The sequence below is a fragment of the Tetrahymena thermophila genome, assembly GCF_000189635.1.
Source record: "Tetrahymena thermophila SB210 genomic scaffold scf_8254371, whole genome shotgun sequence".
NCBI classification, from domain to species: domain Eukaryota; phylum Ciliophora; class Oligohymenophorea; order Hymenostomatida; family Tetrahymenidae; genus Tetrahymena; species Tetrahymena thermophila.
The window spans coordinates 139354-162707 of NW_002476155.1; the positions used below are offsets into that span (position 1 = coordinate 139354).

A 23354-nucleotide genomic window follows, 5' to 3' on the forward strand; every position below is an offset into this window, starting at 1 on the left:
TCAGATAAATGGGTGAAGAAATTAGTTTTTACTCTATTTTATTTAATTTTCTTAATTTGATCTCAAATACTAATTACAATAGGAAACTTACATTCTAAATAAAAATTATAAATATAAGATAGTTTTTACAATAAGTTTAGGTTACAACAATATTCAAAGTATAATTTTAAACAAATTTTAAAGAAAGCTATTAATAATTTTTTTGATAAAGTTTATTTTAAATAAAAAATGAGAATAATAATTCAAATCATTTAAAATTATCTTATGGGTGGTAGAATTAGTAGAGAATTTACAATCGGAGCATTTTTAGATCAAAATTTTAGAAATTTTTGAAATGGGTATTTTTAATCAATTAAAAAGAACTTCCTTTAAAAAAATCACATAAGCATATTAAAATATGATAATAATAACTTTTAATTTTGATAAAAATTAGTAAAAGTAAGTAAGTAAGTCTATTATTTAATTAACTTTTTGTTATGAAAATTATAATTAAAATGAATGCATGAACAAACTATAATATATAAGAGTATAGAAAGTGCATAATTAAATAAAATATTTTTTTTTATTTTTGAATGTTAAATTAAAATATTGATTTAAAGTTAATATGAATTTAACTTGATTTTTTTATTTTTTTAAATATTTTAAGCTCTTTATTTACAATTTGAAATGTTTTTCATCATAAAAATTAATGCATCGTAAATATCTTTTTCACAGACTAATTTTTTCAGGAATTGTTAAAGTACTGTCTTATTTTAATTTTACTGCTTCTAGAGTTTGCTGTAGATGATCTTCTTCTTTGACCTAAGTAAGTGGAACTAATTTTTCTCTTTATATTTTAGGATATATTTTTTAAGTTGCTTAATCATTTTTTCTATCAGCGTGATGTACTGTTTGTATCCTGCGTCTTACTATAAAAAAAATATTAAGTAAATTATTTTATTTCATAATTAAAAGATATTTATCTATTTACATTATTAATTTTGTATAGAGTAAGGTGAAATTTATTCAAAACTGACTTTGTACTATTTATATATTTCTTTAGATTACTTTTTATATTCGTCCATAATCCTGCTTTCTTCTATTCCTTAAACAGGAGTATATGGATATAATTTTTGAGGTGACTTGTCTTTTTCTTGGATAGTACTTTTAGACAAATTACTTTTGTTTTACACTATAAAATTGTTTTTTTGATACTAATTTTATTTATAATCAGTATTAAACGAGTTATTATTAGTTGAACTATGGTTTAGATGACTGTTATTGAGTGAATTATTTTAATTAACAAAGTTATTGTTTCTATGATTTTGAGAGTACTGGTTTTTTCTAAAACCATTGTAATAATATTATTAGTTGTTATTTGCATTACGAGTAGATGTAGGATTATTTGATTTTATTTATTAGTAAGCTTAGATATTGACTTGAGGTTAATTAATCTAAATATTCTTTTTGCTTTTTTATTGGTTATTATTTAATCCAATATTTTATGTCATCGGGAATTAGTTCTTTTTCAGTGAAACACTTCTTGCACTTGTGCTAAAAAAATTTTTAAACTAATTTTCCATTCTTTGAGTTTATTAAACAGTTGGCTTATTAGATGCAAACAAAATAGAGTTATCTCCATATTAGTTTTTTAAATCTTGCATACTTTTATCTCTAAATCTATTATTATTTGAATATCCTAGTGTGTCATGTTGATCTGAATTGCTACTTGTGTGAGCTCTTTGATATTAATTAGAGTATGGCATATTTCTTTCATTTCCACTGACTGTGTAATTAGTTTTAGGACGAGCATTTCTTAAATATGACTGAACCCCTATTTCTATTTAGCTTGGATGTTTCTTTTTGTTTTCTATTTTTACTTGAGAATCAAATAATTATCTATTAGCTGTTTTAGACAGCGATTGATCTCTAGTCTTAGATCTAATTTAGCCTTTTACCTTTAAACTATTTAATTTGGATGAAGATTCATTGTAATCCTAATTATTTCAAACAAAAATTTTAATCTACTCATTTATTAAAATATTTACTATTTCAGTGAAAAAAGATTTAGGGTAAGTCGTTAATTTATTTTAACTAGAATTGTTATTTTATTTTTGCTCAATAATCTCATCTTTCTCTTTTTCTAATTTCGGCTGTGAGTCTTATTCATATTTTGAAGAAGAAGACTGTCTCCCATCTTTTTTCTTTGAAAGATCCTCCCTGCTTTTCTATTTAAATAAATGATGTCGTCAAAATTAATAAATTCATCAAAATAAATAATAAAACAAATTACATTTAAAGAAGAGTTGGTGGCGAATCTATCGATGTATGTACTACATCTAAAGTAAACAAATAATTTGTAACAAAAATGTCCAGAATGCAAAAAAAAAAAAAATTTACTTCATTTTAACTCTATTTGTTGATTGATCTACTTAAAACTTAGATAATCTACTTTTATATTCTTATTATTTGTTGTGGAACTTATCAAAATTCTTTTTGTTCAAAACGGAATCCCTTTAAAATATTTTGTTTTTTTATACAGTTGTCTAACTAACAATAATATAAAAGTTTAAAAAATGAATTGATGGTTACATTTCTAATAACCTCTAGTGCAATTAAAGATTCTCTTTATAAATTTTATCCAAAAAATCAGTTTGCTTTGTTGATATTTGTATTTAGCCTTGATTTGATTATATCACTGAGCTTGAAGTATGAGTTGCATTTGTAGGGCTTGCTGAATTTCTCTAAAATAATAAAAATATTTTCAATGAATAAAATCACATTAAAATAATAAAAATTAATTTTATCATTTTTAAACGAGTAAATTAATTTATCTCCTATTGAATCGATGCAAATCAACAAAAAAATCAAATATTTAGTTTAAATTTTTTTTACTTTCTTGTGCTGAGTAGTCAATGATTATCTTTGAGGTCCTGGTACAGTTACACTTGCATGCTCAGTTGAGTTAGCTCTGCTATTTGTTTAAACTTCTACAACTTATTGCAATTAACTGTTTTTTTCAAAGTTTTGTAAATCAACTAATATTTCGCTATTTAATGAAAAGTCTTTCGTGTTAATTTTTTATTAGGATTTATTTTGAGCTGAAAGCTATCCCCCATTTCCTACTACTGGAGGGATTGTGCTAAAGTTGCTATTTGTGCTAATATTTAACAACTTAAAGAACATTTTTGTGTTCTCTTTGTATAGATTCAATTGTTACTCCTGCTGTCTATAATAGAAGCTATTCTTCTTTATTTTCTAATTTTATTTTACATCCTCTGACTAAAAGAAGCTGATGTTCTTTCTTGCCTTACCAACTTTAATCTCATCAAGCTTTTTTTGGTGTCTGAAATAATCTCTGTTTTATTTAAAGGTTTTATTTGTTAGTTTGGAGTTAAAACTTGAATGACTATTGATTGAGAAATTAAGTTGATGGATGATACTATTCCAATAAGCAAATTGATTAAAATTAATTACTTCTTCCTTTCCAAAATGGTAGTTGGAATTAAATAATCGTATATAAACTCTTGTTTCATAATCCTTTTTAATTTCAATGCTACTTTTTTAAAGCTTATTGATCTTATCCTAAATATGATTATAGTTAGTTTGTACTAATAGTATCTATCTATCTTGATTACTAAATGAAAGAAGAATAATGCAATTTTAATTTTTTCTTCTTTCTTATATGCAAATATATATATATTTTCAATGGTTGTGGAAGAAATAATTTACCGTTTATAACTAATAAATAATAATTATCAAAATTTTTATTTAATTAAATACCTTCAGTTGATAGCTTTAAATATCTCCATATAAATATATTAGCATTACAGCCTACTTAATACTAGTTTCTTACTTAACTAAATCTTATTAAATTTAACCAATAAGCAGACTGTAAAAATTTAAATTTGTTCATTTTATAATTTTATTCGTTAAATTTACTACTTTTATAATTTTATTTTATATATCATCTATCTAAAATATATTTTACTATACAAATCAAATCAATTTAGAATAATTTTATATTACAGCTATATGTTTAAGCTTAGATAAGATTATTTGGAATATCTTAGTCACTAACCAAATATTTTGCTATTGAAAAAATTAAGAGTTATTTAAAAATATTAATTTATGAAAATGAAATTGTTAAATTTAAAATAAAATTAAAGTGTTTTGAGTAGCAAATAATTTTATTTAAATAACTTTTCATGTGAAATATTTAAGTCGAACTAAGATTATTACTTATTGTTTATATTTTTAATAAAAATAGCGTTCTAGATATTTTGCATAAATTAAAATATTGCAATAAAATTAACTTAATATGAAATAAATTGTTTAATAATTTTATATGAACATAATAATAATAATCAAAATAAATACTTCACATTTACTAAATAAAAATACAATTTTAAGGTAAGTTAGTGTTGAAAAAAAAATAATTAATTAGTATAATAATTTATATATAATTATATAATGATTATGTAGATTCTTTCTTTCTTTTTTTGTTTGTTTATTGTTTTTACATTTATCTGCTGCATTACAACAACTTATTGCCTTTTCAATAAGAGAAAAATAAAAAACCAATATTTCTTTTTTTGAGCTACTTCAAACAGTAAGCAAGGTAGATATGAAAATTATTTAATAAACTAAAAATGTCAAGAATAATAAAACAATTACTATTTCATTCTTAATCGACAAAAGAATGAATGGTCCATTATTGTTAAATGAATGTATTAATGAATTCAATAAATATAAGCTATTGGTTATGGCTTAATTAAGAAATATAGATTAGTAAGTTTTTATATTTTAAATTATTAATTTAAAATAATATATTAGAATTTTATTTCAAGTAAACTATTTTTTAATGTAGATCATGTTTATTTATCACTAATACTAATTCTGTTTAATAGTGTGAATGGCATTGATATTATTATTATTATTATTATTTTTTAATATAAATAAGTATATGTTATTTTAAATTAGGTTTTATTATTATATGTCCTCAATTTTTTTTGAGAAACAGAAAAATTATATTTGAAGAATGATATTAATAAGTGAGTGAGTGATTAGGTGATTAATCTATCAGCTAATCAAATAAATAAAATTAATTAGGCTCTAATTACAAGTTAGGCTTTTTAACAATCTTTTACTAAATCAGTTATGTTAAGTTATGGGACTATTTGTATTTCCTAGTTTATTATGATCACTATTTAAATTCTTTCTTTTGACTGGAGTGAGATTTATAAATTCAGTGATACCCTTTAATTATTGAGGAGAAGATTTCATGTGCATCGAATCATATTAAGAACTTGATGAGAAATTAGCCTAAGATTCTTCAATATGAGAATTTAATTGTGAAGATTAATTATCTTCACTTGTTAATTTCTTTCCTTCAACAATCAAACTTCTTAATATTTATAAATCTTCATTAATATCTTCCTAAGCAAGTGTCATAGATATACCTTTGTTTTACAAAATAAAAATATTAACAATTCAGTCAAGTTTAACTTTTAAAATAAAAATATTTTTAATCAATAAAATTTTATAGTTTAGTTAGAACTATTAAAATTAACATCTTAAATTAGTAAATCCATGTCACTAATAAAAGTAGATTCATTTTACTTTATATATTGTAAGTAACTTAGAAAAAAAATGTGTTGACGCTTGTTAAAAATAAATAATGTTGAAATCAAATTTGCCATTTTAAAAAAAAATCTATTATTTCTTAACATATTTTTTATCTTAAGAGTAAAAGGGTTTAGAATAAATTAAATATAAGTAAATTTAAATATCTATTTACTAAGGGGAGTAAGCAATTCTTAGAGAACTGAATAATGGTAGTAGAACCTCTTGGTTGTATTTTCTTTAGCTGTTTATTTTTTATAGGGTAATTCTACATAATTCATTTAGTCTTCTTTACGTTGTCTCTAATGATGTGAATATGGATTATTATTTTGTATATTGTTAGCATCGTGGCTGTTATGTGTTTCTAGAGGTCCAATTGAAACCTCATTAAAAAGAGTGTTACTATAATCAGTTTTGTACAAAGAAAAAGGAGATAAAGCATTTTAATGTTAAGTAGACTATTAAGTTTGCTAGAGCTACTTTTTAGCTTTTAAAAACAATGATGCACTATAGAAATCAGATGAATTTGTGGAGCTTTAATTGTTGGTAGTATTTTATACTTAAGGAGATGCTTTGTTATTAAGTTATATTTAGGTTTGCACACTATGTTTTGAATCTTCAGTGCATATTTTTTTATATTTTTTTGGTTCTCCTGCATTTTGCTCATTTAAGGAGCTGTGAGTAATACTAATATTGATAGAATTTTAATTCTGAATTTTTTAATTTTCAGATTAATCTGGTTTAGGAGCAAAAATTGGCTTGTTGAGCTACTTTTAAAGAGAGGCTAGAGAAACTTTTCCTTTGCTTTTTTAGATATTTGTTGAGGGTTTTTCTTTTTGTTAGTACTTTTTATACTGTCTTTTCCCTTATTTTTACAAAGAAGGGCTGCTAGGAGTATTAGATAAATTATTCAAATTGTTAGATTCTAGAAGTCCTCCATTCTAGGCTTGAAATGTTTTTGCTATTTATTGCTTTGCCTTTAGAATATTTAATTATAGTTTATCCTACTATGGTTTATTTTTGTCTCTGCATCTCATGCAATAAAATTTATAAGAATCATCTTCTATCAAGTTATCAATGTCATGAAGACCATTCTCTTTTTCACATTCTTGATGCAACTGTATAAAAAATATAAATTTAATTTGATGAAATTAAAACATGAAATTTTAATTAAAAAATAAACTCTCAAATAAATGAAGTGCAAATTAAAACGAATTAATTAATTAATTCCTTTCATTCTAAAATTTAAATTTTTGAAATTGATATGTTGATAAAAATATAAAAATTTGCTAATTGCAAGTATGAGCTGGATATAAATAAAGAATATTTTTATTATTTTTGATTTATGCAAAAAAGTTATTATTTACTTAGTTAATTAATCAAATAAACAAACAAATTTGCCTAAATCAAAAAATAATAAAAAAATAAATAAGTGGGGAGATATTTCTTTGATTTTTTTGTAAAAAAAAACAGAATTTGATTAATCTTTTATGTTCTATTTAATTTTTGAAAAAGGATTTATTTATTTACAAGCAAGAGTATTTTTTACTTATTTATTTATTTGGTTAGTTTGTTTATTGTTTATTAATAAATTAGTACACTGAATTCATTTAAAATTCATTTGTTTGTTTGATTTTGTTCAAGGGTTTTAAAATTCTTGCCTTGATTATTCAAAGAAAGGAAGGAAAACTTAAAAGTTATTATTTAGTATAAAGTTGATTGATAATAACCAAACTTGCAAGCTCTCTAGCTCATTTAAATATGAAAAATGCATTTATTTACCCAATATTAGCAATCCTCACATTGAATCCATACTTTCCCATCTCCTTCATTTGAGTCATAGTAGACTTGGCCGCAATAAAGGCAAAAACACTTAAGTTTGAATCTTTCTGTACATTTTTAGCAAAGATGAACATATTCACTTGTGAATTTTATTTTTACTCTTTTTAGGTCTCCTTTGAAAGGAAATTTGCAAAATTAATTGTAACATCTTTTACCGCAGTGAGCTAATCCTGCTTGAGTTAAATTTTAATTTCTTGATTCACTATGCTTGCCTCTTCCTTGATGGCCTTTTCTGCCTATTTATTAAATTTTTTTATTTTTGATTGTATTTTATAAAATAAGGACAATTTTTAAATAAACAAAGAAAAAGTGGAATTATTTTTTGTATTTTTTAATAGCTATTTTCTATTATTCTTACCTGGCTTTTTGCTATGCTTGCGAGAACTCTTAGAGGCTTTCGCTGGGGTTGATTTGGCATTGTTGGTCTATTTTGCATAAAAATAAAAATGGATATAGAAAAAATCTGATTGGTTGTTAAGTTATTAGCATATAAAAAGATTTGTCTGAATGAAAGAGATTTTGTATATTAAGCAAAATATAATAAGATTTTTTTGAAGTTATATAGCTTATATATCAATAAATTAATATTATAGTGAATTGCATTGCAAAAGCACATAGAGAACACGCATGCAAATGAAAACCAAGAAATAAATTACACTGGTATTTTATCCTTTTTTTTTAGAAATCGATTCGTCATGAGACTAATCTTCTTAATCAGAAAATTCATCAATTGCCTCATCCGAGAGAGCTTCATCCTCCTCTTCCTAATTTTCCTTTTCAATATCATCATCTTCTTCTTCATCATCCTCTTCTTACTCTTCTTAATCATTATCATCATCTTCCTCTTAAAGCTCTTCATCTTCTACATCTTGCAATTCTCGTTGATCTTGCATATCAATATCCTCCATCATTTCATTATCAAACTCATCCAACTCCTAATCTTAAGCATCACCTCCAATAGCAGGAGTTGATTCACTTTAAATGCTGATTCTTTTATTCATTTCTTTAGCTCTGAGCTGATTAATTTAGTTTAAACGGTTTTAGTGATGCTGGTTATTCATTCTATAGATATCGTTTTGGCGAGCATTTGCTTTTATATCATCTTCTTCGATTTCTTCTTGAAATAAATGCTCTTCTACATTTATTTGATTCGCGTTACTATGCTAATCGCTTGCTTTACTAATTAGTGCTGATTGTGATGAGCTAGTTATTGATTTTTTGCCCTTTTTCAAATTATTGCTAATGTATTCCTATGTCTGATTCAGATTCTTACATTTTTTATCTGCTGTCTGCTTGAGATTTTTTAAGTTTTGATCTATGATGAGGTTTTCTTCTTAGCTCTCGTCACCACCTGAAGGAGAACTTAATATTTCTGCTTTTGTAATATTTAAAAAAAATAAGATAAATGACCAATTAGAGATATCTCACAGAATGTCACATAAAAATATCAGGATTGATATCAATGAATAATAATCACACACACGATGATTATATAAAACTTGGTAAATTGAGTCAGTTCAAAATATGACTAAATAAATCTATCATATTCTACCATTCATTCCATCGCCTTCTTCATGCTGTGCTTATCTTGGTGCCTTAAACTTGAATAGATTATTACTATCCAATGCTATTCTTTTTGTATACTCGCTCGAAGTACTTATCATCCCTTTGGAGTTAATATTTTCTCTATTTTTCTATTAAGAAATTTGTTATGTATTTTGTTGATTTAATCTAATTCTATATATTTTTCTTTCTAATCCTCCCCAAGACTATTTTTTTTTCTTCATTCTAATCAAAACAAACTTTGATTTCTCTATCAAATAATCTTATCATTAATTAACTCTTCTCCGCCCTATCTATCATTTCCAAATATATTTTAAATATTGATATTGATCTTTTATCTCAAAACATTGGCTATTTCTTAATCAAAAAATTATAATAAATATCAGACATAATATTTACAAACAAGTTATCTTGTGACTTTATTGAACCTTCATCTTAAATAAAAGCCTTTTATTCCCGTTTATTAAGTAAGTAAACATATCACCTTTCAAAAAAAAAATTAGAAAAATTTTATCTTTCCATAAAAATAAATTGAAATAAATTTTTCTATTATTAATCTATTCAAAAATATGCTAATGCAATTAACCCAAAATAAAATTATGTATTAATTTAATTTATACAAGCAATCATAGTTAACATATTTTACATTTTTAATTCATTTTTTAGTAAACTTTTACTTTTAACATTACTGAAAAAGATAAATTAATTTTAAATAGTTAAATTTTTTATTAAAAATGAAGCTAAACAAGCAGTAAATATTTAAAATTTAAAAAATATATTAAATTTTAATAAGTAATTTTACTTTTTGAAATATCTTTTAAAGAAAGTATTCAAATATAAAAACAAATTTTTAATTTAAAAAATTTAATAAATAAATTAAAAATATTTATCAGTAAAAAAAAATACTAAATAAATAAAATTTAAAAAGATAAGTTGAAATTCTTCCTTACTTATTTTTATCAAAAAATCTTTGGATTTTTTTTAAAGTAAAGCTAAATTATAAATTTTATTGTATCTATTTACTTGATACAGATTTTAACAGTTTACCCAAAATTCATAAAATATTTTAATATTATTCTTATTCATATTCTTATTTTTATTATTATATGATTTAAATATGTTTAAGTTAGTAAAATATTATTCTTTAGTTATCTTTAAAGAATTTATAGCTCTTCTAAATTTAAGAAAATGTTTTTAGGATATTTATTATCTAGAAGATACTTTACCTTCATTTAATTAGATTGATATATAAGCTAGGCAAATAGCCATGATAATCTTCCTGATGACTGAGAATCTAGATTCATAAACTCTTTGCTGCATCTCTGACAGTACCTTATTAATTTGGCCAGGGTCAATTGGAGTGTCTTGTAAGATTGAAAGGAATCTTTTCATTAAACCAGGCGAGAAATCGATTGCCATAATCATCATTATAAAATGAGTCAAAATGTTCATTATTAATGTATTCAACAATAACAGCAACTTGAAGGAATTTATTGAAGAGATATTAGTGTTTTTAGATGAAAGTAACATGTTAGAAAGTATTAATTTTCATAATTAAATGAAAGATATTTTGCTTTTAGCTTAGTAATATAAATATTTTATAGAGTTTAATTATTATATATACTGAGTAGGCAACCATTTCTTTTTATATGGAAGAAATGTATATGATCTATATGGATGATATTTATATAAGTGTTTCTATTTCCTTGCCTATTTTAATTAATCTTTGAGCAGAAAATTTTCTGATTGATTCTTTATCAAAAAGAAAAACCAAAAATCAAAATTTACCATAGTTTGGTAAATTTAATCAGTTTCAAATTATAGCAAAGGAAAATTAAAGAAATTTTAATAGTCTTAGGAACATTTTAATACCTTAGGCCTTTGTATTAAATCAACTTAGGAGATACTAAATATCAAATCTTGTAAGCAATATGAAACCTCCACAATAATTTAACGATTAAATAAAAATAAACATTTATTACATTATAATGATCATCCTCTAAAAATTTTTCAACTGGATTTATTATTCAAAAAAAAGCTCAAATTATATATACCTTACAAGATAAATGAACCAATAGGACAAGAAGAAATGGAAAAAATCCTTTTTAAATTTAAAGTTAGGAACTTTAAATGAATTAATAAGAGTAACGAGACTAAAGGAAGAAAATGAGTTTATAAGAAAATTACAGCAAGAGGTAGAAGGGCTAAGTTAAAGATTTTAGATTTTTTTCTTGTTTTACTTTTTTTTTAGTTTTTGATTGAAAAAGAATCTTTTTTTATTTTTAAATTTACTAAATTAGATTATCAATAATGAATTTTTTTACAATAATAAATATTTAATATCACAGGTTTTTAATAGTAAAGCTTAGATAAATAACTACTGCCCCACATATTTTGAAAGTTACTTGATTTACAATTAAAATTTTTTTTTTTTTCATCTTTCGAATTGGATTCAATTAATTTAAGGCAAGTCAAGGTAGATAATGTTTAGATAAAAATTGACTGTAATTTTTATAATTTATGTTCATTTTTATTTTTTGTTATTAATTAGTACATTCATTTTTATTTTTTTAAGATTTTTTAACCCATTAACATCAATAGATTTTTTTATGGCTATTCTTCAAAATTTATTTTAATTTATTATCTTAATAATTTAATATTTGTTTTCTTACTCGAAGAGTTTTGATATTTTAATTATCTTTGATATGAAATTTTTTACTCTTAAGCAGAAATAAATTAATTTAAAAGTAAAAAGTTAACTTTTGAATAGTTTAATACCTTTTAAATGTTTAAAACTAATTATATAAAAATATTTACATAAAAATAAAATATAAAAAGATAAAAAATCATACATAAATAAATATAATAAATATTAAATTCAATAAAAATAAATAAATTATTTTTAAGCTGATGAGATAGTTAATTATTTTAAATCCTTAAAAATATTTAATCAATCTGATAAGTTTGGAGTATCTTCTTTAAATTATGGGGAATAGAAAAACTAGTTTTTAGTTGTTAAGTTTTAATTTTATGAATTAATTGAATCTGCAAAATTTTGTTCTTATTTTTAGAAAGGAGAAGAAAAATACTTTTGTTGTTAGCTTTCATTTAGTTAAATTTAAGTTACTGATATATTTCTATCAAAAGAATCTCCAATTAATCCTTATTAATTATTATTTTTGGCTAATTTTTCCATATTTTAAGATTCTTTCTATTATCTATTATCTTAAGAATACTTAGAAGCAATACCTACAATACTTTGTGATTAGCTATCATGGTCTGATTCTTAGTATTGCATTGAGAGCATGCAATTATAACTTTGCTCAACATCATTTTTCTCGATAGTTTCAGACATTTAAAGAGAATAATTAGCTTGTTAACTGTTATTCAATTCATTTTTATCAAGCATTTATTTGTTTAAATAATTATAATTTTGAATATCATTCTAATTCTATTCAAATTGCTAATTTTATTATTTCTGTTGTTGGGTCATTTAATTGTTGAGCTATAATTATTGGTTCTAAACTTTATTCATTAAATTAACCAAATCATTTTAATCTAATTGATTTAGTTAGTTTTAGAATTGATTTTATTCTTTTTATTTTTAGGAAGAATTTTTATGTTTGAAGTTTTCACTAAAACTATTTTCATAATTAATTTGTTAAATTTCATTTTCAATTTCATTGCCAAAGTCATTTTCAAATCCAACACATTCATTTTCAACAAAACTTTGGTTTTTATTCATGGCTGACAGATTTAAATGCAGGTCATAGTACTTTTTCTTTTTTCCTGTAGAAAACTCTGAAGAATTTTTATGGTATTTACTTTCAAAATTTTATTCATTATCTTTTGATTTACTCTATTGCAGTTAATCAAATGAGGCAACAATAGATGGAGATGCTTATTTGTTCATTTTATAAGAAGGAGAAGGTGCTGGAGGTCTCTTAGAGCTACCTTGCGAATTTTGTTGATACTGTGTCTTCTTTGTGGAGCTGATAGGAGATTTTTTATAATCTTAGTTCTCTGCTTAATAGGGTTCAACTCTTATAAAATTTTCTTAATTGTTATCTAATTAGTCAATATACTTAATTGACCTTTGGTTATTAGAATTATCACCTTATTTATTATTTGAATAACTTCTAAAAGAGTCTTTATTTCTGTCATTTGAGGATATCTCTGCCCTATTAGAATCTTAATATCTATTTGAATCATAATCTTCATTAACAAAGCTAGGTAGCAAAGTTAATGGCTTAAAGTTACTTAGATTTTTAACAGGTCTTTATTAGTCATAAAACTGCTTATCATGTTTAGAATTAGAAGAATTTTGTAAAGGAATTTCTTGTTTGGAATTTTAAAAGGTGTTTGAAGAATTCATATAACATTGAGTATTCTATTAAGTCTATAATTTATTAAGATGCTATGAGTTGTCTTAGCCATTTGTGCAAGTAGATTGACCTGTAAAAAAGTTAGATGCTGATGGATGCTAAGAATATGAAGAGTTATTATTTGCTGATCTGAACTCTTCTGTTACTAAATTGTAATTATCTATGAAAGAATTTATATTGACAGTATCTCGATTAGAGAGGTAATATTAAGGTTCTATTTTATTATTTTCTTAAATTTAATCATTTTACTTTTTTGAAGTAGAAATATAAGTGCTTCCAGAAGTAACGTTGCTGTTAGCATTATATTTAGGGTTTTTCTAGGCACTATTGAATTATATATGTTAGCTATCTTCGTCTATTTGTTATAAAGGCTACTGTTTATACTTTTTATCAGTTGTTTAATGATTAGGAATTTATTATTCTTACTAGTTTTAGTATCTCACTAAATTAAGAATATTTCCACTACTTTAAGATACTTTATGACCAATGTTTTTATTGCTTTGTTGATTACTAAATATTTCTTGTATATTTGCTTAATTTTTTCCTGAGTACTTATCAGATGTATTTAATTAGTTGGAATTTGACTGTAAATTTTGCTCGATATGTTTATTTAAAAAATCTACTTAAATTTAATTGAGTCTCGCTTCAGATAAAGATTAAAAGTTATTTTTATTCATCAATTTTTGATTCATGAATTAATTTCTGGTTTACTATAGCTATTCATTTTATAATATTGTTCTACCATCATATAACTAAGCAGGATGCTATTATTCTCTATTTCCAAAAGTGGGGTTAGGAGTTTAATCAAAATCAAAATTGTTTTCTTAATTAATATTAAAATTATTTTAATTTTGGATATTTTGTTAGCTTTTAAATTAGTTTTCATTGAATTAATTTTAGTTTTATTGCCAAAGTTAGTTAAGTTAGTTTTAATAAGAAGAATTATTTTCATTATTTTCGAACTGTTAATTGTTGGAATTTTAAAAACCAGTTTTAGATTAGTCATAAAAAATATTAGATTCTTGATTTTGTTAGTTTATTTATAATTCATCGTCATTTTAATTTGATTTCTTAGCACTTGCTATTTTTGCAGCCTGGAAGAAAAGATCTCTATTGTCAAAAGAAACGTAGAGCTGATTCTTTAATTTAGAAGAATCCTACTTTTTGATAGACTTTGAAGCACTGTCTGTGATAAATTGATCATTTTTTTATATTGTTTCACTTTAGAATGATTATAAATTTTCAATAAAATTTGACTGTTCATAAAAGTAAGTTTTTCTAAATGTCTGAAATAGATTTTATAATGATTGAATATTTTATTAGCTATTATCAATGTTGTATTTTAAGAAGTTAATTTGTATTTGATTAGTTTATTCGCAATAGTTTATGAATTCATTACATTTATCTTAATATTAATTAATGATTTCTTTGAAAGGACCAAGCTTTATATTATGGATGATTTGATCTATATTTGAAGATATATCTTTGTTCATATTCTCTACATCGATAATATGAGAGCGAATGATATTCCTTCTCTCATTGTATATTTCTTATATTTAATTTTATGAATCAACTAATTTCTGAATATCTTCTGACCTGAGTTGATTGCAAAGATTTATACATTCATCATAAAAATTATTTAATTTATTTAATTATTTTTAATAGTGTTGATGCAGAGTGTTATCTTTTTCGTCAACAAGCTTTAAAGTATTATTTAACAAATCATTTACACCACTTCTTAAATTGATTAAAAAGGAATCAATCACATTTTTTTTTGTTACAGATTCATTTTCTATGACCTTTATTCCTTAGCTAACTAATTCTATTGCACATTTTGAGCAGTAAGATTTTAAGTTTTAGTTATTTGTACTCAAACTCTCTAACTCTATGTGGTATTTTCCCTTTAAGTAAATGAGAAAATAAAATACTTAAAATTATTAAATAACAAATAAATTACCTTTTTAGATTGGTGATTGAAGCAATTATCATTTCTACAAATAATTTAATTATCTAATTGATTTAGATTAAAATTATTATCCAAGTTATTTCTTCTTGTGTCTTAAGATGACTATAAACTCTCTGTGAAAGACTAAAGTAGAAGTTAGTTCTCTCTTTTTTTTGGTTATGAATTTGCTTTTGCTTTATTTTCTATGTAATTGTTGAATTCAAATTCTTCGTTGCATTCTAAATTTGTTTCTTACTACTCTGGTTTGATTGACCCCAACTAAATCCTTAAACTTTCTTAAGATTTTTAAATTTATTCACTAGATTCAGATTTGTTGTTATATTATCTGCTAGATTTAAATTCTTAACTTTGTGATTTCTTCTTATCTTCAAAAGATTTTTTCATATTTTTTTATTCATTTATTATCAAAGAATGCTTAAGGTTGTTATTTAAATTGGTATTTAAGACATTACCAAGTTTTTTTAAGCTCTTTTGTTAATTGGGAGTAAATTACTCTTCTTTTAACTCCTGTGTTTGTAGAGTAATCAAATCAGTGTAATGAGCAATCGCATCAGAGTCTAAAGTATCTAAATCAGGTTAAGACAAGTTTATTTAATTTTTATTTTCTACATCCTGCGTTTAGCTGTTGTTATTAATAAACATAGATTAGCATTAAAATTTTTATTATCTCTGACTTTCATAAAGATTTTATGATGTATTAACTTTAGATTATCTCATTTACTAAATTAATTTTTAATTTTATGCAGTTTAACTAGAATCTTAGCTCTTTGTTTTCACTTAGATCTTATAAGCATTTGAAATATTTGATGGAGATATTATACTATTAAGATTTTTCTTTGCGTTTTTTTAGCTAAGAAGACCTTATGCAGATATCTGGTTAGATTAATCATTCGTATTTTATTGATGTGCATTTAGTATACTGTTGCTGTTTTATTCATTTGTGTCAATAAATATTTGGTATTTTTATTAGTTTACATTACCAGTTGTGTTTAGCTTTGCACTTCCCAAAGATTTTTTATTTATAGATGATAAAATACCATATTAGAGAGGATTTTATTTTTTTAATCCTTATGGTGATTTTGACTTATTTTAAGAGTTTGCAGTTTGGCATTAATTACTGCTTTTAGATGTGTTTATTACTTATTAAGTTTACAATGTTTTTAGCTGACTAGAGTTACTATTATTGATATTCTTTTGTTTATTTATACCTTCAATAAATTCCTTCAAAACAGTAGTTGAAGGGATATTTTGTAGTTTAGTTACTTAGACATTTTTGCAAGGTTCTGATGAATTTGAGTTATTTTTTTGATTTTAAGAGTCAACAACTTATTAAACTTAATGATCGCATTTTTAATTTTTAGCTTGATCTTGCTAATGATACATTAATAAACTTTGTGAATGAGAAAATTCATTTTATTTTAACTTTTAATTTATATTTTTAGAGCTTGTTTTTTATCTTTCATCTAAAAGTTTTTAGGGAGGAGAAGCTACTTAGAGAGGAGATTGTGAAAGATTATTCTATAGGGTATTCTAAGAATTTGAAGATTTTTATTTACTTGTGCAGACGCCTAAAAAATTCTAATTTTTAGGTGAAGGGATAGTTTTTAAATTGTGGTTATTTCTGGTTGGAGTGAGTTTATTATTTTGATTTGCTAGTAAGACTGACTACTACTATAATTATGTGCGATCTCTGTAAGATTAAATAGAATTTATATCATTTTGAGCATTAAGTAAATTAGTTTTGTTGTTTCCAGGCGATTGCTAGCAAATTGACATATTTTTTTATAATTTTTTGGAATTATCTATTGATAATTAAGTTTCATTGGTTTTATAATTATCTTCAATAGCTGATTTGTTAGTCTAATTAACTTTTTAAGAAGTCTCTTGCTATGAGCTTTGTTGCAACTAATTAATCTGAGTTTATTTTTGCATCTAAAGAAGAAAATTATTTAATTTCATTTACTTTTTTAAGCTTTAGAGTAAGAAATGTATTATTTATATGCCTTTTTTATAGACCTGAAAAGAATCTACCTAATGAGCTAGTTGTGAAATTAAATTATTGGCTTTATAATTATTAATCTTTATGAAGACAGCTAATTAACAAGCTATTTGATGCTATTTTCAATTAATTATTTATAAAATTTGAATTTTATATAAGATATACCAAAAATTTTAATTTTATTAATTTATTTTTGATTTTTAATTATTAATTTATAATGAATATATTTTCCCTCCTTTTTTCATATTAAAAAATAGTAATAACTATCTTATTACAATTATTATTACTATTGTTAAACTAAAAAAGTAGATATTTATCCTGATTTAACTTAGCAATTAAAGGAAAAAGAAAAAATATATCATTTAATTTCAATTATAAAATCATATTTTATCAAAGAAGAACTCAAGAAATTATTTTAATTTTTTTAATTTAGAAGGATTTTTAACAATTTTAATAGAAAAACATAAATGAAAAGATAAACAGTAGAAGATTGACTATGATTATACCATATTTATTTATTTATTAATTTATTTATTAGAAAATTAATTTATTGAAATATAAGCTTTTTTCATATATATTAATATAGAGAGAGAGTCCAATCACATAGTTAGTTAGTTCTTTGGTTTGTTGGTTTTTTGACTGAAATTTGACCATTTCATTCAAAAAGATAATTAAATGTAAAAATCAAGTAAAGTGTGTATTGATGTAAGTGATATGTGAATGTGTGTGTGTGTTTTTTTTTGGGTGAAGAAGTAGTTGTTGTTGTTATATATTAAATTTAAATTAAAATCTATTTTTTCAGTACTATTTTATTTTCATTATTATAATGCTTCTTTAATTTTTTACTTTAATTTTGGGTTAATTAACTTATTTATTTATTAATTTAACATTTATACTTTATAAATCAATAAAGTTTGTTTATTAATTCAGCTCAACATTTGATAGATAGATAGAAATAACCTTTATTTTTGAATTCATTTAAGCAGATCAAAGATATGAGCATCGATATTTAAAAATATAGCTTAAGAAAAAGTTTAAATAAGTTGTTTTTAGCTAAGAGGTGCTAGCTGTTAATTGATGAAAATTTAAGGTTACTTTATTTTTATTTATTTGTTTGTTTGTTTGATTTGATTTGAGGAAGTTTTATTTGTTTATAGCTCTGATGACATTTAACAAAAATAAATGATTAAGTTGTTTGAATATGTTTACTAGTAAATTAAAATTGTCTATAATATTTTTTTTATTCTATTTTAACTAAATAACTGAAAATTTAAAGCAATAAATCAATCTAAGTAATTAATTATATTCATGGCTAATTTTCTATTTATTTATTTGATTGATTTCTTGCTTGCTTGCTTTTTTGTTGATTCAATTAATTAACTATATTGACTTAGTTTTAGTTAGACAGAGTTTGGTATGATGGTATAATATATTCATTAATGCTTCTTCTTTTATTTCATTAATAAATAATTCGTTTAGTTGCTTGGCTAATTCTTCTTTTATAATATGTTTCTTTGATATTACTTAGTCTCATTAATGCTTCATATTATTTACAAAAATTTTATCACCTTAGAATGGCTTTTGAGGGGCAGGATCATCTGAGTCATTGTGTAAGTCATCAAATGAATCTTTATCGAACAGCAATAAATTGGAAGTTTGCTTATATCCCTTTGAAAATTAGCTGAAGTTTTAAGAGTTTTTAGGGATATTAGGATGAGAGTCTTCATAGGGCGAATCAATATCTGTATCATTTTCATTTTTATTTGCATAAGAATTTTTAGGGCTTAAAGGAGATGGAGGTCCTTCAGGAATGTCATTAATTTCATCGTTATCATAGTCATCATTATCTTCGTTGTTGTCTTGCTAATTATCGATCTCTAATTCATTTTAGTTAGCAACCTATTAATTGATTTACATTTATCCTTGCGATCCATTTAATAATTTAGTGTTGCTTTAAGTATTTACATTTTCTTTATTATTAGTTGCACTCTATGATGTATTGATTCTTATTTAATTCTTCTAAATCTTTTTACTTGATAAGGCTTAGTCTTCTGAATAAAAATTATGTCTCACATCTGACCTTTTTCTTATCTTTATAGGCGAAACTATTTCATCTTCACCGTTGTTATTACATTAGTCAAATTAGAAGTTTTTGTCAAGCTGTTTAGTAGGAGAGCAATTTTCTTTCACTTCTTCTATATCAGAGTTCATTTTGCCATTTTCTTTCTTTTAAACATCACTCTCTTAAATAAACTTATCTTATTGAGTATCAAACTTGAAAGTATTATTTTAGTCTAAATATAAATAAAATATTTTTCATAAGATATAAATTGTTTGTTTTAATTTAAATTTACATTATTTTTCTACTGATTTATTTTGCAATACTTGTTAAATATCATCAGAATTTGGATTCCCAAAGAGTAAATTTCTTTATTCTTATTTATCAAGGGGATAATAATTTTTTAAAATTCGATGCATTATTTCCCAGTACTCCTTTTCTTTTTATATTTAAGGACTGCATATCTTACATTTGTCTTTAAATGAAGTAAATCTAGTGCAGTTGCAGAATTGTCCAAAATGAATCTTTATTAAGAAAATAAAGTCTTACTTCTCAAATTTAAAAATAAAAATTAAGTAATTAATACTTCAATAGTAAATGTTTTTGGAAATCTGGAATCTTTTAATAAATTGCTTGGAGATAATTCTTCAAGTTTAAATCTCAATACCCTATTATTTTTGTTATTACTTTGTAAAATAGTGATTTATAATTTTATTTTTGGTTAAGTTAAACATGTAAAAGGCATTTATTCTAGAAGCAAGCATGAAAGTTATCAAATATTTGTTTCAATTAACTCTGAATTTATTTTATTTATTTATTTCATACCCTTTTATGCAATTTTTTATATGGGAAATTTCCTCTTTTATTTACACAAAAATAATTAATTGTTTGTTTGCTTAGCTATTATTGCAAGTAATTTCTTTTCTGAATTTCACAAAATTTAGGCTGTAATCTAAATTAAGAATATTTTGTTACATTTGTTTGTAGATTCAATGGTAAATTTCTAAATTTTTCGTTGATTAATCTTTTAAGGTTAGAATTACTTATTTATTTATCTTTGAATATTTAATGATATATTTGATTCGAACTGTGTTACTTTATTTCAAGTAAAGGTTTTTAATTAAATTCTACCAATTAAAAAGTAAACTAATTAATCAAAATTATTGCAATTTTTACTTGCTAAAAAATAAGTAAATGCTATGAACTATTTTGTTTTCTCTATTTATTTTTAGAATTTTAAAGATTGCATAATTTCCACAAAAATTTACTTAAATCTAAATAAAATCACTTAGATATTCATTTTTGCAAATTAGCACTTCTTATTTTTCTACATATTAATTAACTTAATCTAAAATTAAATTAACATATTTTATTCATTAAATAATTGCTAGATTTGCTGAAGGTACGCTTGCTATATAACAAAATTTTAGCTATTTAAAGAATTTTAAAAGCCTTTTTACAGGTTTTTTAAATTAAAATGATTTTTTTTGAGCATTTTTTGCAATTTTTCAAGTCAATTATACTTTTTAACTTTTTGCTAGTGAAATTGCCTAAAAATTAATTAATTAATTAATATTTTACTTGACGTTTTCATCAGGAACAAAGCTTGTATTGAGTGATATTCTAGCAATTTTTTGATTTTTATAGTATCCATTATGTTTAATTCTTATAAGAAGATCTCCACACAACGCTACTTATTACTCAAATTCAAATTCATAACTATCACCTTCTAAAAATTTTGGTGCTTCTTAATAAGTTTTTTTGGTCGAAAAAATAAGCTATTTTGTTCTAACATAAACAATATCAAAATATGGTCTACATCCTTTTTATGTATTAAAGTTAGGCCTTCCATAAAAGACTATTTTTTTTATATAAACTAATTTGGGATAAATTGGGCTGGTTTCTCTATTTTTAAGTATTTCATGAAAGTAATCTAAATATCTAATCTAGCAAGGCTGATTGACACCAAAGCCTTCTTAAATAAATCTAAATTAAACAAAAATAAATCAACTAAATTGTATAAAATGGTTAAATAATAACTGATAAAATTGACGCGATCAATTGCTAAGTTTCATTTGTAAATAACTTGAGCAACTTTAAATCGCTTTAGAGATAGCTTGAAAAATACACTATAATTTTTACCTTTTTTTGGAGTAATAGTTTAATGCATCTTCAGTTGTATCAATTATACCGCTATAAATTAGAAAACAACATATAATTGTTCCTGTTCTGCCTTTGCCTGCTAAGCAATGAATAATGCAAACGTTTTCTTTTTTTGCTTTTTTATTAGTAAAATAATTTTTAAAATGTTCTGTCTCTTGCTATTAAATCTAGGATATCATAATGCTGCTTTTAGCTAAAAGATTGAAATTAATATGACCAATAATTAGTAAGCCAGCATAAAAATTTTATATTTTATGAGTAAATTACCTTTTAAAAACATTTGCATTTTTTAGCATATTAAAAAGAGAGTGTGTATTGGCGGTGAATGATGATCTTCCCACTAGAAATCTAATACCTAATTTATTAAAAGAAATAAATAACTTCATTATTATTTTAGATAAATTCTTTCAGTAAGAAAGTAAGCAATCAAACAAGTTTATTCCAAACTGAGAGAATTAATAGTAAAAAATAATATTCATATAAAAATATATATATATTTGCTTGCTTATCTATGGGTTGCTTGCTTAATCTTGTTTATAAATTGCTGTGTAGATATATAAAAAAAAATATATATTGCTTATTGTTGGCAATAGTGATTGATTATATATTAAATCAAACGAGTGAGTGAGTGAGTGAATGATTGACTGAATTAATTTCTGATACTATACAATAAATTCAAAGTTACCTAGTCTTCAAATTTAGCGTAGTTGTACATTCTACCACTTAAGTTGAAAACTAAAAAGTTGTTTTAGTGCTTGGACTTGATAAATTTAGTCACCTATTGAATATAAAAAACATTGTAAAACTATTTTTCACCAGTTCTAGGTTAAGTGTAGATCTTAAATTTGTTAATAAGCAGAATGCTGGATGTGCTTTTTAATATTATTTATTTGCCCAATAGATTACTTTGTCAATAGGATTCCTGTAAACGCTCTCCACTCCGGAGGCTGGATAACTCATGGCAATAACTCTTGGACAGACATAGGTCAAATCTAAATTATAACCATCCTCCTTCATCCTATTTTTAGGACCAGAAACGATTTCTCTTAAGAAATTCATTACGCTTTGCTTTTTATATTTAAGCACACTTTCTTTTTTTTAAGAACGAACTTTAGAGTGAAACCAATGGGCTTCTTTTATCTCTTCTTGTTTATTCTTTTTCTTCTTCTATTTACTTATTAATTAATAATTATTATCAATCTTTGGCTTTTGTTTTCTTTATTATTTTTTATTAATTTTTAATATTCAAATTTAATGTTTGATAAAGCTTCAATACTTTTCCCCTGGTTAAAGCATAATCATTACTTAAATAATAAACTAATTATTAGGCATTCATCTCTGCTATCTATCTATTTAGCTTGCCTGCTTGCTTGTTGCAAAAAGCATTGATAAGTAAAGAAGCAAATCAAAAAAATTAGTGATTTTAATTATTTATGAAAAAGGAATAAAAATAGTAAATTTTTTTGTTTGAGTACACATTTGATTCATTCATTCATTGATTCCATCTTCTACTTTTTTGTATATTATTTTAATAGGATTTTAAAAAAATAATTCAAGTCTTAAAATTAAGTGGTAAACTCAAAATTAGAGTTCCAGTAAAGACTAATTTTATTTATTTATTTATTTAACTATTGAATAAGTGCTGATCAATATTATACCTTTTTTGATTTAATAGCTTTAATATTTACGTTACTCATTCTGATACATCAACTGATAAAATAAATAAAATCCAATCTAAAAATAATTCAAATAATATTTGCTATTTAATTGTAC

At 23.3% G+C, this 23354-nt stretch overlaps 4 protein-coding genes across 4 annotated transcripts; all 4 read right to left on the reverse strand. All coding sequences in view use genetic code 6, as the record gives it.

Annotated features, from left to right (window-relative positions):
* Positions 1-708: 708 nt before the first annotated feature.
* TTHERM_00467270 (hypothetical protein) lies at positions 709-3710 on the reverse strand (the record flags this gene model as incomplete). Its single annotated transcript, XM_001025023.3, has 8 exons — positions 3457-3710; positions 2875-3337; positions 2572-2723; positions 2380-2493; positions 2273-2318; positions 2028-2207; positions 971-1976; positions 709-908 (listed from the first exon to the last, which is right to left on the reverse strand). Exons 1-8 carry the CDS (start codon positions 3513-3515, stop codon positions 709-711), a joined length of 2220 nt encoding a protein of 739 aa, XP_001025023.3. The 5' UTR covers positions 3516-3710.
* Positions 3711-5133: 1423 nt separating this feature from the next.
* Positions 5134-9233, reverse strand: TTHERM_00467280 (hypothetical protein; the record flags this gene model as incomplete). The annotated part of the gene is made up of 6 exons (XM_001025024.3): positions 5134-5441; positions 5780-6722; positions 7387-7682; positions 7805-7871; positions 8103-8821; positions 8999-9233. 6 exons carry the CDS (start codon positions 9231-9233, stop codon positions 5134-5136), a joined length of 2568 nt encoding a protein of 855 aa, XP_001025024.3.
* Positions 9234-11959: 2726 nt separating this feature from the next.
* Positions 11960-17319, reverse strand: TTHERM_00467290 (hypothetical protein; the record flags this gene model as incomplete). Its single annotated transcript, XM_001025025.3, has 2 exons — positions 11960-15295; positions 15352-17319. 2 exons carry the CDS (start codon positions 17317-17319, stop codon positions 11960-11962), a joined length of 5304 nt encoding a protein of 1767 aa, XP_001025025.2.
* A 1570-nt stretch (positions 17320-18889) lies between these two features.
* Positions 18890-22640, reverse strand: TTHERM_00467300 (phosphatidylinositol-3,4,5-trisphosphate 3-phosphatase; the record flags this gene model as incomplete). The annotated part of the gene is made up of 8 exons (XM_001025026.2): positions 18890-19653; positions 19714-19942; positions 20005-20086; positions 21000-21404; positions 21561-21696; positions 21849-21936; positions 22267-22359; positions 22488-22640. The coding sequence occupies 8 exons, from the start codon at positions 22638-22640 to the stop codon at positions 18890-18892; spliced, it is 1950 nt and encodes a 649-aa protein (XP_001025026.2).
* Between the last annotated feature and the right edge of the window lie 714 nt (positions 22641-23354).